The sequence below is a fragment of the Passer montanus genome, unplaced genomic scaffold (genome assembly GCF_014805655.1).
Source record: "Passer montanus isolate IOZ18808 unplaced genomic scaffold, ASM1480565v1 scaffold84, whole genome shotgun sequence".
Taxonomy (NCBI): Eukaryota; Metazoa; Chordata; class Aves; order Passeriformes; family Passeridae; genus Passer; species Passer montanus.
Window position 1 is genome coordinate 2,622,277 of NW_024373701.1, and position 13,502 is coordinate 2,635,778.

At 39.0% G+C, this 13,502-nt stretch overlaps 1 protein-coding gene across 1 annotated transcript in view; it reads right to left on the bottom strand.

Moving 5' to 3' along the window:
* Positions 1-576: 576 nt before the first annotated feature.
* Positions 577-13,502, bottom strand: part of LOC120513614 (methylthioadenosine phosphorylase) — a 32,071-nt gene continuing 19,145 nt past the window's right edge. The window contains exons 5-8 of the mRNA XM_039733197.1: positions 12,783-12,885; positions 9,098-9,337; positions 8,441-8,563; positions 577-1,497 (exon numbers count right to left, since the gene is read on the bottom strand). Coding sequence (XP_039589131.1) covers positions 1,459-1,497; positions 8,441-8,563; positions 9,098-9,337; positions 12,783-12,885 — 505 coding nt within the window. The 3' untranslated portion in view covers positions 577-1,458. The remainder of the gene's footprint in view (positions 1,498-8,440; positions 8,564-9,097; positions 9,338-12,782; positions 12,886-13,502) is intronic.

Below are 13,502 nucleotides of genomic sequence, written 5' to 3' on the forward strand. Positions count from 1 at the left end.
AAGAAAGATAAAAATGGAAATTATTCTTAAATGATTTGGCTTAGTGGAAGGTAATGAAAGGTATGTTCAAGCTCTGGCTCCTGCAATCCAAATTTTTTAAAAAATACCACGAATACAGAAAATTGGTTAAGCTGTTCTCCCCAGTACCTGAAAAGCACCTCTACTAGTTTTGCTATGAAGAATACATCCAGATATAAGGCTTTCACAGCAGGAGACTGGGTGTCTAACAGAAAAAGACTAGGAAGCTAAAATGCTTGTGTACCCGCTTCCTTCTATTTTCCTTTGGATTAGTTGTTTTTTTTTTTTTTACACTACCATGAGGATCCTTACCGTTCATGTTTCTGATCTTTTCCTTGCACTCTGATCCACTTCTGCTTCAGCAATCCCTGCTGTTCAGGGATTTAGAACCTAAAGTTCTGAGCAGCACAGTATTTTCTAAAAAGTGTCTTTCTGAAAGTGTTGTTTACAAGGTATCATCACCAACCTGTTTCATGAATGGCAAAAATCACTGTGAGATATAATGACTAGAAGTAAATAAACATCCCCCCGCCGATTTCCACACATCTTGGAGAAGCATACGTTTCATTCGTTTTATTTACTAGACAAGAAGTAGCAGGTTATTTTATTAAAATAAAACTGTATTAAAAAATTGAAATGCATACATTCAAACCACTCGAGCACATTCATCACTTAATATAGGAACTAAAATTGAGCTGTTCAATAAAGCAGAAAATGGGTGTGTTTGGGACACTGTCAGCAAAGTACTTTTTCTGTGCAGTTCTGTAAGTCACGTAAATACATCTTCAGGCACGAATTTGGTTTAGGCATTACTTCAGTCTCCAACACTAACTCATTACACAACTGCTGTTGTGACAGAACCACCATAATTATTAAACCAGGTCTTCTAGCACACAAAACAAATACACTGGTTTAAAAAAATCACTGGAATAAAAAATATGGATAATGTATAAAAATAGTATAATTTTAATTTGAAATTGTTTGATCAGTTTTTCTGTTATGTTTCTGAAGTGAATTGTAACCATGTGCCTTGTTGAAGGAAAAGATGGAGGTAGAAAGAGCAACACAAATAGCCTGTGAATCTGCTTTCATAGACCTTATTTTATGAAACTGCAACAACAATATTACTTAGACTTTCCTTTCTACCATCAGTTAAAAGGTACCACTGAATAGAGGATACTGACTCTTTTTCTCTCTCAGATACAGTTTGCCAGTAGGGCTACTTATAGTTGAAAACATACTAAAAATCTAATTTTAACCATCTTATATGTGATCAAACCAACAAAGATTTTAACAGCAGCCTTACACATGATCATTGATCAAGGTTTAGTCCATTCTTTTAAGCTTGCAACAATTTTTGAAGATATTATGACCTCTGAAAGCTCGAAAGTGATCCACTCTTCCTTGAACGCACTGAAACGTCAAGGTTCATCCAGGTTGTTACTGCTTTGGCAGGATGACCGAACACTGCACCGTTGTCTGAAATACAAAGAGACAGAAGATAAATGCTTCTTTCACCAGTGCAGAGAGAATTACTTTTCATTGTAAAGGTCGATTATGTAGCTTCCATTTGGGTACAAACATGTAAATCCTTTCACGTGCATCACATCTCCAACTTTTTCCAACACCACAAAAGTCAATATTATTACAAGGAGGGCATACACACACAATGAGTTTTCATTACAACTTTTGCAAAGCTATGTGATAGGATTATTGGTATGGAGAAGAACAACCATATTGTAAAACCACTAATTTATGAACTTTGGGCTTACAGACTGCAAATGAAAAATTGTGCAGCATGCTTTCTGTGATTTCTACATGACTTTCCATCAATTCTGAAGTACTGCTATCAAGAACAGGAACCAGCCAAATGGCACTGACTGTGAGTGAATGAAATACTCCAGTTATGTAGGGACAGGCAACTATGACATTAGCCACATTCAAGGGCAGTGTCTAAGAAACATTTTAATCTCAGCTTTTGTGAGAAGTTCTTGGCCTGCAAGTACCCCTGCAAACAGACCAATGCAACTACAGTTGAAGTGAAGCCTTGATGATTTTTCCTCCTCCACTTTATTCACCTGAGCCAATATAGTGATCACATATGTACACATTCACTGACCAGTATCACTGATGAGATATTTTTTGAGGAAGAAAATTACTCCAAGATATTTACAAGATTAGAGTTCTAAATACAGAACTTAGGAATGTAAGTTTCAGTTTGAGGTAGACTAGAAAAAATGACTGAAAAAATACTAAGCTTTATGCCCTTCAACTTGTTACCTGTCAAATCACATAAATGTCCAAGTGACTCCCTGAACTGAAATACATCTACAGTTATCTTAACCCAATCTAAACTACCCTAGAGTATTCACTTACCACAACTCTCAAAATACAGCATTATTCCTTGCATCAGAGATCTGACAAATACATTTCTCACAGGCTAGTACAGAAGTTCAAGAAAAAGGCAGGTAGTACCAGCAGGTTTCCCCACAGAGCCAAGAAGTTTACCTAAGGAACACTCACAAAAGCTGACACCTTACTACAAAGTGATCTTACAGCCACACTGTAAAAAATCAGTTCTAACAGGACACGCCTTTTACCATTATAGTGCAAATTCTCTCCTGATACTCATGGGGCTGACCCTTATTGTAATATAATAAAGGTACAAAGCTCGATTCCCAGTTATGATGAGCTAAAATTCTTTTCAACAGGACAGTTTTTTTCTAACTCATACTTTTCTTAGCAAAGATTAAAAAGAAGTCTTGAAACATATGAAATTGTCTGCTGCCACCAATTAATTTACTTCATGGACAATGAGCCCATGCTTTACATGGTAAGTTTTTGTTATCAATGCTTTGGCTGCAGTTCTTGCTGTCTTTGACATCTCTTCCAATTGTCAACTATAGACAAGCTTCCATTGTCCTGAAAGCATCCCTAACATACCTGCACTTCCATCTGGGTTCTCTCTTTGCAGCTGGTTTCTGCTTCCAAACCTTGACTGCTGCATTTTTGCACTAGAGCTGTTTCCTGTGCAGTCAAAGTCTTTCTGTGGATCAGAACACTGCCCTTAAAGACCTGCCAACTTTCTGGAGCTCCTTGACTCTTCAGAGCTGTCTCCTATGAGATTATACATACTAATTCATTGATTAGAAACAAGGATGCTCACCTGAACTCCAGCAACTGTACTGTTAATTGCCTTACTTGCTCCTCATAGGATGTTGAATGACACAATTTCATGAAGATTACAGCAACAACTGTCAGTAATTATCACCTCACTAAACAACTCTTCTCAGTTAACAGCACATCCAGTGTATCACCCATGACTGATCAGCCTATCCAGAAATTTCCTTGACACCAACCACAAATCACTTGGACCACTGTGATCAAAAGCATCATCTGTGTTTCCTGACACATGACACACATGTGGTCATACCCTGTTCTGTAAGAGGGAGAGCTTTAACCTGACACTGGAAAATTATCTCTTTACAGCAAGAAAGCCACAAATTACTGGCCTAAAGACATCTTAGACAGTTAAAAATTAGTAACTTTTGAAGTACACTTACAGTCACTGACATATTAAAGATTACATGATACAGTAAAGAGAAGCAAGCAGCCTATCCTTTATCCAAAAAAACAGCCCTGGGACATTTTGTTTAAACACCAAAGTCTTTCCTTGAAATTACAGTGAGATTCAGAGGTGACACCACTGGCATGTCTGTTGACCTGGGATTAATACTTCTACACAAGGAGACAGAGAAAAAAAGGTGGGCAGAGACTGACAGCGCATTTTCTCTTGCCAGGTGAAGTTCCTCCTGTCAAAGCAGACAGATTACAGATCTTGGAGAAGAAAAGCTGTGTCTATGTAGAACTTTACTGTTTCACAAGCTTCTCCAACACTAAATCAGACATTTGCCCATTTGACATGCACAGCTGTGGCTTGGATATATTCTGTCACTGACAGGAGTGTACTAGCTGCAGTCTTACTCAGCTTGCTCCTTGTCTGTGCTCCTTAACATATTTCCACAGCGCAAGAAAGAGCTGCTGCCTTCAAGCTCTAGGAAAAGAGCTCCAAAACAGTTCAAGAATTCCAACATCTGGCCTTTAAAAGTCACACTATAAAATATACTGAAGTACAATACAAGACAATAGATTAAAAAAACACTTTATGGTTCAAGTACATACTTGTACAGAGGCAGATACATGTATCTTTCTCTTTGCTTCCCTGCAAAATTTCCTCTCATTCATTAAAACCAGTCCTTCCTCTGCTTTATCACCACTGAATTCCCCAAACAAGAACATTTGTAGCCTTTCCTGATGTTCCTACGTAAAATTAAAGGAAGCCTCCAAAGCCTTTGGAGCTTCAGAATTTCTCACTATTCCAGAGTTCTTGTTCTTTCAAGTCATTAACCCTTGTGGCTCCTACTTTCTTGATATAAAATTTCAATTCCCACTGCCTCTTTCCAGTCTTCCAATGCCTTCAGATCAACTCTCTTTCTCAGTATACTATCACTCAAACCTGTCTGCAAAGAACATAAATACCTAAGAATTGAAGGTGAACCAATTTCATTATTCATCATTGATACAAGGCAGTAGATAAGTAAAAGAAAAAGAGTTAAGAAGCAACATTAGGACTGAGTGACCCTTCCTCTGGTGAAGGTTTTCTCCACATTTTCTTCTTAGGGGTCTGAGCTGAAAGAAGCACTTGATAATTAACTGAAAGAACAGCTGGCATACATTGCAGGGGAATACTGCAAATGTAGTGCCAGCTCTCTTTCACTCCCAATGAAGATTCAAGACAATCATGAAAAGGAAGACAGGAGGACACTGCTCACTGAAGTACACCTTCCAGAAACCAAGGCAGATTCATCAGTACTTAAGCAATATAATATAATTGGGAACCGCTTCCTTTCATGCCAGTATGAAAAAAAGTGCCTGAGGAATATCTAGCATATTATTTGTTCATATTCATATGAATATCTAGCATATTATTTGTCTATAATTCAATATTATTTGTTCAAACTCTGAGTTTGCTCTATAGCTAGGCATCTGTATTAAAAAATGTAGTCCTATTCTCTGAAAATGTCTTCTGTGGATTAGAGGCAAGAAGCATAGTGATTTTGGTGCCTCCCTTATCCATCCAATGATACAATTTCCTAAAGAATGCAAAAGGGAAAGAAAAAAGTTGATTACCTCTCTCATATGTACAGAGGGAACATTAAAATAACTGTTTCAGGTAACCAGGTGAGGAAGATTCATAAAGATAATTCAGGCACTCTTAAAGAAAAGTAGGTTTTCACTAAAGAATTGACAAAAGACTAATTTCAAGAATTTGGGTTAGAATTCTACAAATCTGACCTGGTCATTTATGATTGAGAAGCGGCTGAGGTGCATTTTACTGAACATGTCTTCCCTTCATGACATTGACTAAACTAGAGATGAAAATCACTGATACGACATATTGAGTTTGTGTGGCCTGGTTTTGGCGGCAAGGGTCTATGGGGCGGCCTCTGTGAGAGGCCCAGCACAGCCAACCTGTGGTGGCTTCAAAGATGGACATGCTGATGGACATGGTCAATTAGAAATGATGGTAATGCCTCTGTGATAACACACTTAAGAAGAATTCAAAAGTAAAACGGGTTGTGTAGTTGTAATTGCAGCCAGAGAAGAGTGGAGTGAGAACATGTGCAGACACCAAGTAAACTCTTTGAGAACTCTGCAGACGCCAAGGTCAGTGAAGAAGGAGGGGCACATGGTGCTCCAGGCACTGGAGCCGAGATCCCCTGCAGGCTGTGGTGCAGCCCATTGTGAAGCAGTTGTGCCCCTGCAGTCCATTAGAAAATCTGGTAATGCCTCTATGATAACATGTTTAAGAAAGACAAAACTATGGGAACTCTCTTTTTCTTCATCTGCTTGGGGTGGGGGGGCCATCAGTCCCCTTCCCAGTGGGGCCGGCGGACCATGCTGTGAGGGGCCATCCTGGCGCTGAGAGCGGCCCTGCAGCCGAGCGGCCGGGGCCAGGAGTGGCCACACAGCTGCTGCCATCTTGGCACGGCCAGCGATGGACTTTGCCTGCCTGGCTACTTCTAGCCTGCCACACTGCAAACAGAAGGGCAGAAGCAGTGGCAGTAGCTTCTCCTTTTTGGCACTTGCACAAAGAGAGGCACTAAGTAGAGCCGGCGCCATGGTGGCCAGCACGGCCTACAAGGTGCCTGTGGGGACCCCATGATCAGCGGCGAGAGGCATGGCAAAAATTCCCTGATACAGAGCCCGGTCAAAATCAATTTTTCAGCACTGCAGGACTTTTTAACAACTTTTCAAGTGATAGAACTTGAGAACAAACAAACCTATGAACACAAATTCTCTCCTGAATCAGAGAAAAGAAAAAAGATGAAGACAAGTGAGGAGAACAACATGGTGACACTGAGGTCGGTGAAAAGGAGGGAAGGGGAGGAGGAGGTGCTCCAGATGTCAGAGCTGAGATTCTTCTGCAAGCTGTGGTGAGGACTATAATACAACAAACTGTTTCCTTGTAATTCATGAAGTGCATGAGGGATGCACAATCCACCCACAGGTCGTGAGAAAAATGTGCTCATGCTGGAGAGTGTAGATGCTGAAAAGCTGTGATCTGGTGACAGGCTTGAACAGAGAGAGAGAACCCTTACTTCCAGAGGCAGAGGAAGAGGAGCCTTGCTTCCAAACTATAACAGCTCATCCTTAAAAGACTATACCCTATGAACTAAAATACCCACAAAAAACAGTTGTGGGAAAACTGTTTGCCCTTGGGAGAGACTCAGGTTGCAGCAGAATGGGCAGGACTACTGAAAATTAGAATGACGTTGGAGAAGTTCACAGAAAACTGTCTCCTGTGAGAAAGACCCCATGGCATGGTAAAAGACTCCCCTCCCTAAGCAAACTGAAGATTTTTAGAGGTGACAAACTCTAAAACTTGATTTTTTGTGTTTTGTCTCTCTTTGCTGTCAATGGGAAGGAAAGAAGGGCTGGGGGAGTGGAGGAAAGGGGTTCTAAAGGTTTTAGGTCTCAATATCCTCTTTTAATTCTGTTAATAAATTTTTTCTTTATACTTTTAAAAGTTTTCAGTCTGTTTTGCCCTTAGAGTGTTTTCTCCTAATCCTTATCTCATCCCACAAACCTTTTAATTTCTTTTTCTTACCCCCTCATCTGCTCAACTACAGCAGAGAAGAATGAGTGAATGATTTTTCACGGGTGCACTGGCATTTGGCCAGTGTCAAAACTGCAACATTTTTGGTGGAGAATACAGGCAAACATGAGGAATTTGAGATAGGGACATTAATTGGGAGAAATAATGGGCAAAACAAGTATTAAATCACAAAATTAAGTAGAAAGATAATGGAGAATTTGTATTGTAATTGTAATGAAAATCTAGGGGTGGATTTTTTGTGTAATCTGTCTTTTTGATTCTGTGTCATGACTGTACCTTAGATTAAACGTAGAGAATTTTTTCTTCTGTTTAGTTAAGTAGTTTTGTGTTGTTGTAACTAAGGATTATATGTTGAGTGTAATTTTGATAATAATTGTTAAATATTCATAGAAGACAGAGGTGGAATTATCCTGCTCTGGTTTTGTCAGTATTATATTCAATCAATATCTCTAAGCTGAGCTTGTATTGCTCATGACAGTATTTGATGAATGATCTCTCCTGGCCCTTATCTCAACCCAGTCAAAAAAGCTTGTTGAGAAGCTTGATAGACATCCAAACTGTTTTAACATTGTTTTCCCCCTCTTTGTTATATCCACAAATGAATCTCAAGTATGCCTGTGAAATACAGATGATAAAAAACACAAGTAAACCTTGTCTAAGAAAAATTCTCCTTAAGAACTCCCTTGCCAAAATATTTTGAAATGTTTTTCTTTTTCCTATTTTTTTAATGCACCTTGGACTTAAAATCTATGGAGAACACAATTCTAGTAACTTCAAAGTGGCTATTACCCAGACCTTTTAAGACTCTTCCTGTTCTACATATTAAAGTGAGCATAATATTTTTGGTTTGCTTCAGTCTCTTCCACTTGATTCTTCTTTATGCTAAGACCCAAGATCAGAGTTTCATTTGGATACTCACATATATTTGTATCTTAATTTGTATCTCATTTATTTGTATCTCATGAATATCTTATGGTTGATGTCTCGCTTCATCAACCATATATAGCTATCTGTTTTTTTTAACCTTTTCTAAAACTTCTTGTAAAACTTAAGCTAGATCTTGGCAACAAAACTTGCAAGAATTGTGTAGAATCTGTCCACCCTTCTAGAATGAATTTGGTTTGAAGCATTTACTCTGAAACAATTTGATTTAAGCAAAAACATCCTGTAACATACACCTGTGTTGTGTGTGCACACACATACGCTGTCCCTGGTACCCATCAGCCTCATTCACATACTTACTTTCAGAGTGTTCAGGGTGCTGGTCCATTCCATGGAGCCTATCTGAGGTATGGCAGTAAGCAGTATGCTTGTAGCCTTATTTGCATTCCCTTTCAGCGTCTTTAAAACTTTATCCACTGAAACCTAGAAATACAATACACCTGAGTGGTGTCTCTCAATTTTGATGGCACACATTTTAAACACACAAATAAATTTAACTCAGAAGTGAAATAGTGAAGCCTTAGAATATCAGCCTTTTTAGATAGTGCAAATGTTTTTTCCTCTGTGTGTGTATGGTTTATACCTGTTTATTGCAAACAAATAGGAGAACTAAATCATATACATGTTTTGCACAGAGCTGCAAAAGGAAAATCACCAGACCAATTGCTGTCACAAAGAAGACAAGTCACACAGAATCCGTGAGCTTCATACTCACAGACCCCCTAATTCAGACAACAGGAAACAAAAGGTTTGCTAGTAGTGAGGCAGGTTCATGAAAATGAATGTAATACCAGCAATTGACTCTATTTTTACTTTCACAATAATTAATCAAGAATAACTCAGGGATTCTAATGTAATTAAGAACAGATTTAGTACAGTATGTCATCTCTGATCAAAACCTACATATTTTCATCCAAATCTCTTAGGGCAACACCAGAGGAAAAAAGTTTCACTCACAGCTTCTTCATGTTCCTTCCAGCAGTCATAATCTGTTGCCATGGCAATACTAGCATAACTCATTCCAGCTTCCTTTGCAAGAATCACTTCAGGCACTGTAGTCATGTTGATAACATCAGCTCCCCAACTGCGAAACACACAGCTTTCTGCTCGAGAGCTGAAACGTGGGCCTTCAATTGTGATCATTGTCCCCTTGGAGTGGCACTGGAGGCCCAGCTTCTTGGCAGTCTCAATAAGAACCTACAAAACATGCCAATGTCAAAGAAAGGAAATAATTCCCTTCGTGCACTGCCTTTGCATTCCATCACAAACTTGCACACAAAAGAAGTTAGCTTTATACAGAGTAGTCATATTTCATATGACTACAGTTGTCCAAAACCAAAGATGAGTTTTGTTTTCTTCACCCAACAAGAAAAAATAATAGTCCTGCCAACAAGGATGAACTTGAATTCATCTGATTTTGTTAGTATCAGCTGGATGACTGCTTTCAATGCAGACCAAGAAGACTGAAACAGCATTTTTCACACATTTAGATCATGCCTACATTGCAGGCAGAAGTGCAGGTAAAAGCATTCCACTGGGCACTACATTATCATATGGTGGAGCTGAGCCAGTGAAAACAGTAGTAAGAAATTTTTATTTTGAAAGTAAAACTTTATAAGCAGATACTTCAAAGAGCACCCTAAGAATCTGTACAGAAATTATTACCACATTTTCCCATGCCAGTGGCTGAGCTGTATACTGGACATATAGCATGTAGGCTGTTAGGAGTTAGCTTTCTTTCCGTTTGCTCCTTTTTACTTACAGAATTTTTCCCTTAAGTTGCTAGGAAACTTTAACGACTAAGTACCTAAGGGAAGACAGGGTACTGAAGAAAAACAGAAGAAGCAGCCAGGCTCAGGGGAGTGGGGCAGGCAAAGGAGGGCTGGGGCAGCTGCTAGCTCTCCTGCTCTGAGACTTTGCTCTGTGGCTTCAGAGGAGGATGGTCTGAACTGCTGCTTCGGAAAGGGAATTTGCTGCTGTTTCTGGAGCCCAGCTCAGTCCTGGGTTTCTGCTGTGGGCTCAGTGCTCTGAGAGTCCTGCTGTGGCCCCGGGATCGGCTGCCATGGGGTTTCTGGAGCGAAGCCTCTCCTCACCCCTCCCTGTCTGGGCCCAGCCGCCATTGCCGCGCTCCCCGCGCCCGCGGCACAGCGCCCCCTGCCGGCCGCGGGCTCCAGGGGCTGCTCAGTGCTGACCTGAGCTCGCTGCTCTTCCATTCTCCTTCAATACATGCCACCAAAGAGCTGATAGTCCTGCTCCAGTGTCTTTGCCTGAGAGACCCTTAATTTCAAACTTATAATAATTCAGAGGGAGAGAGTTTACATCCTCCATTCCAAGGGAGGCTCCTGCCTTCCCTAGCAGACACCTGTCTTTGAAACCGAGACAACTTCCCATCAGTTTTTTTAGTCCTAATGAGAACCTCGTACATGGCAGAATAATCCTGACTTTCTCTCTTGGTATCAGCCTAGATAATGCCAGTTGATACAGCTGGAATAACAGGATACTGGCCTAGATAAATGGAACTAGGATGCCCATCACTGTCCTGAGTAGGAAAGTGAAAGGAACCACGATAACATCTATTTAAAATGGCCATCAACAACAACAACAACAACAAAAAAAAGATAGAAAAGAAAGCAAAAGCACTTCCAAAAATTGTGGTAGGCCAGGAGGGATCTGACATAACCACAGGTGAACAGTATCTTTCTGAAACTCTTTATGAAGTTCCAACTTTACTGCCTATAGGATGTTGTGTTGAGTCTCAGTTTCTAAAAGCAACAATACTCAAGACATTATTCAAAACTTCTGAGAGGAAAAGATAAACTCCATGTAGATTCTCATTTAACTTACAGTGCATAAACCAACTAGACCAGATCATTTTAATGTATTTGCACAAATGCAATATAATATGAAGGTTTCAGATGTTTTGTTGCAAAATTCCTTAAATATGTCACATTCATAATTTTGGCTTTTTTATTATTATTGCACTTATCTATGAAATTCCTCTCAACTGGGATAAACTGGGCTAAAATGATCCGAACAATTTTCAGACACAGTTTCAGGAAAAAAATTAAATCACTTTTATCTGGTATTTTCTAAGTGAAATGAAGTGAAAGTACTCATTCTCGCAAAGAGCTCAAAACCCACATGTTTTTTAAAACATCTCTCAGGCTGATTAGAATACACAGGCTAATGAGATAATGATCACATGTGAGATTGGGAAGTACCTAAATGTTTTTTCTCTGTTTGAAAAGGCACATTTCTCTGCTGGCTTTTAAAAAAATGTAAAACCCAAACAACATCTCTACCTAGTTAACAACCAAAAGAAAACTTTTCTGCAGTATCAGGAAATGTCTTATGTATGAGTACTTACTTTTAAAAAAAATGACAATGTGAAGTACTGCCAATCACCAAAGTAATAACATTTTTTAATCCATTTCATAAACTCCTTGCATCTGCTGCAACATAACATCATGCTTGCAGTAGAAAATAACTAAATACCAACTAATCTTTGGTAAGAGCATGTAGCTGGGCTCTTTTTGCAAGAAAAATGCAAAGCATTTTGCATAATTTAGTGCTCATTGAAAGAAGGGCAAAAGCATGCACATGTACAATATGCAGTGGTTTGTTTCTTCATGAGACATAAAATATCTATAGCTCATTGTAAAACAACTTGATTCCCAATGCAGACATCTCTAAACCACAGTGTGGCCAATTAACAAAAATAGCACATAGTGACACTGAACTGGGACAAAAGCAGAATAGCTCAGTAGTCCAAATGTTTGTACATGCTCTGGTTATTTGTGCTACCTGCTTCACAATTCAGCTTTGTCTTGATTGCAGAGAGCAGGTCTCTCAGATGAATATGACTGATTCTGTAAGTACAACTGTTCCTCTGAAGAATGTATCTCCGTGCAGCTACATATCAGAGCATTCCACAACACCACAAAATATGCAGTTCAATATTCACCTTCCTTTTCCCTCAACTCTAGGAATGCACTAAGGTGACATTGTTAATCAAATAGACTCCTCCCAGAAGCTTATAAAGGTGCTGAAAAATAGAGAAGTGTTTCACACTCAGTAGTATGAGAAGCCTGAAAATCTTGAAGTAACACAATTGAGAGCAACAAGTAGGAATAAATGACAAATACAATTTGGTTTCAGTGTTTTAACATCCTAAGCCTTGACTCTCCATCACCACCCACCTCTACAATACACAAAAGCACAAATGCAATACTGTAATTTTTGTGAATGTGAAAGCACTACTTGTTTAAATATTTGAGTATGTAGAGTGCCTCTACCATAGGTGCAGCTTTATTCAGAAAAAATGGAACTAGTTTCTAATTCTAACTGTTTTGTTCACTTCATGGCTTTCTTGGCTGGTTACTTGATTAAAAGAAAGATCTTTTGTCCCGTTATTAAGACTCTAGGAAAATACATTGCCAACTGACTTAGGACAACAGACACAAGATCTTTTATTTCCCATGCTTTCTAAATGTTACATTTGTCCTTAATACCATGGTGTATCTGAGAAAGAGGACAAAGAGGTGTGTATTGCCTCTGTATTCTAAGAATGCACAATTAGACTAATGTATCACAAATAAGTGCCATAAAAACATTTCTTAATACTATTACAGAATTCACTAACCTCTCTGGTTTTGGTGCAGAAAGGCTCAGCCATTGGAATATGACATACTCCTGAGAGAGTGGAATGCTGTCCATCATATAAAGTACAATGTCTTTTAGTTGTCCTAGAAAAGCAGAAAACTCGCTTAGAGAGAACAGAAAGAGAAAGCAACGAATTGATACAAACCAAGAAACACAGCATCCCTGGGAGTGGAAGAAAAAATAGGGATGATATTAGTGACCACCAGTAATCCTATTCTGCCTCTGCACAAACCTTTGCAAATAGAGCTGGAGACTATAAAACTGTTACTCCACTAGTCCACTGTCAATTTGTTATGAAAATCTTTTGTTAACCAAGACAGTGAAATGCTGATTTGTTCCTAAATGACACAAACAGCCCTATTGTGATGCGATTCTACTGCAAAACAACCAGTTAATTTATTAATCAGGCATGTAACCTCTGGAAAAACCTATAAGTAATCTTTAAGAAAGGGAAGAAATAAAATCTCAACTACCACAAGGCTAGTCAAAATAGTACTTGTTTGTATCACTGCATTCCTATATCCCAAAGGATAGGAATTTACAGAAACAACTTTTAGCATGAAGGAAATGTAAATTCCACTAGAAAAAAACCTTGGAACAGGATGTTCTGAGAACTTCATATTCTCAGAAAGATTACACACACATGCAGTGCCAGCTTCCAAGTAAAAGAATCCTTTTTCTCTCTTCTTGCAATGGATTG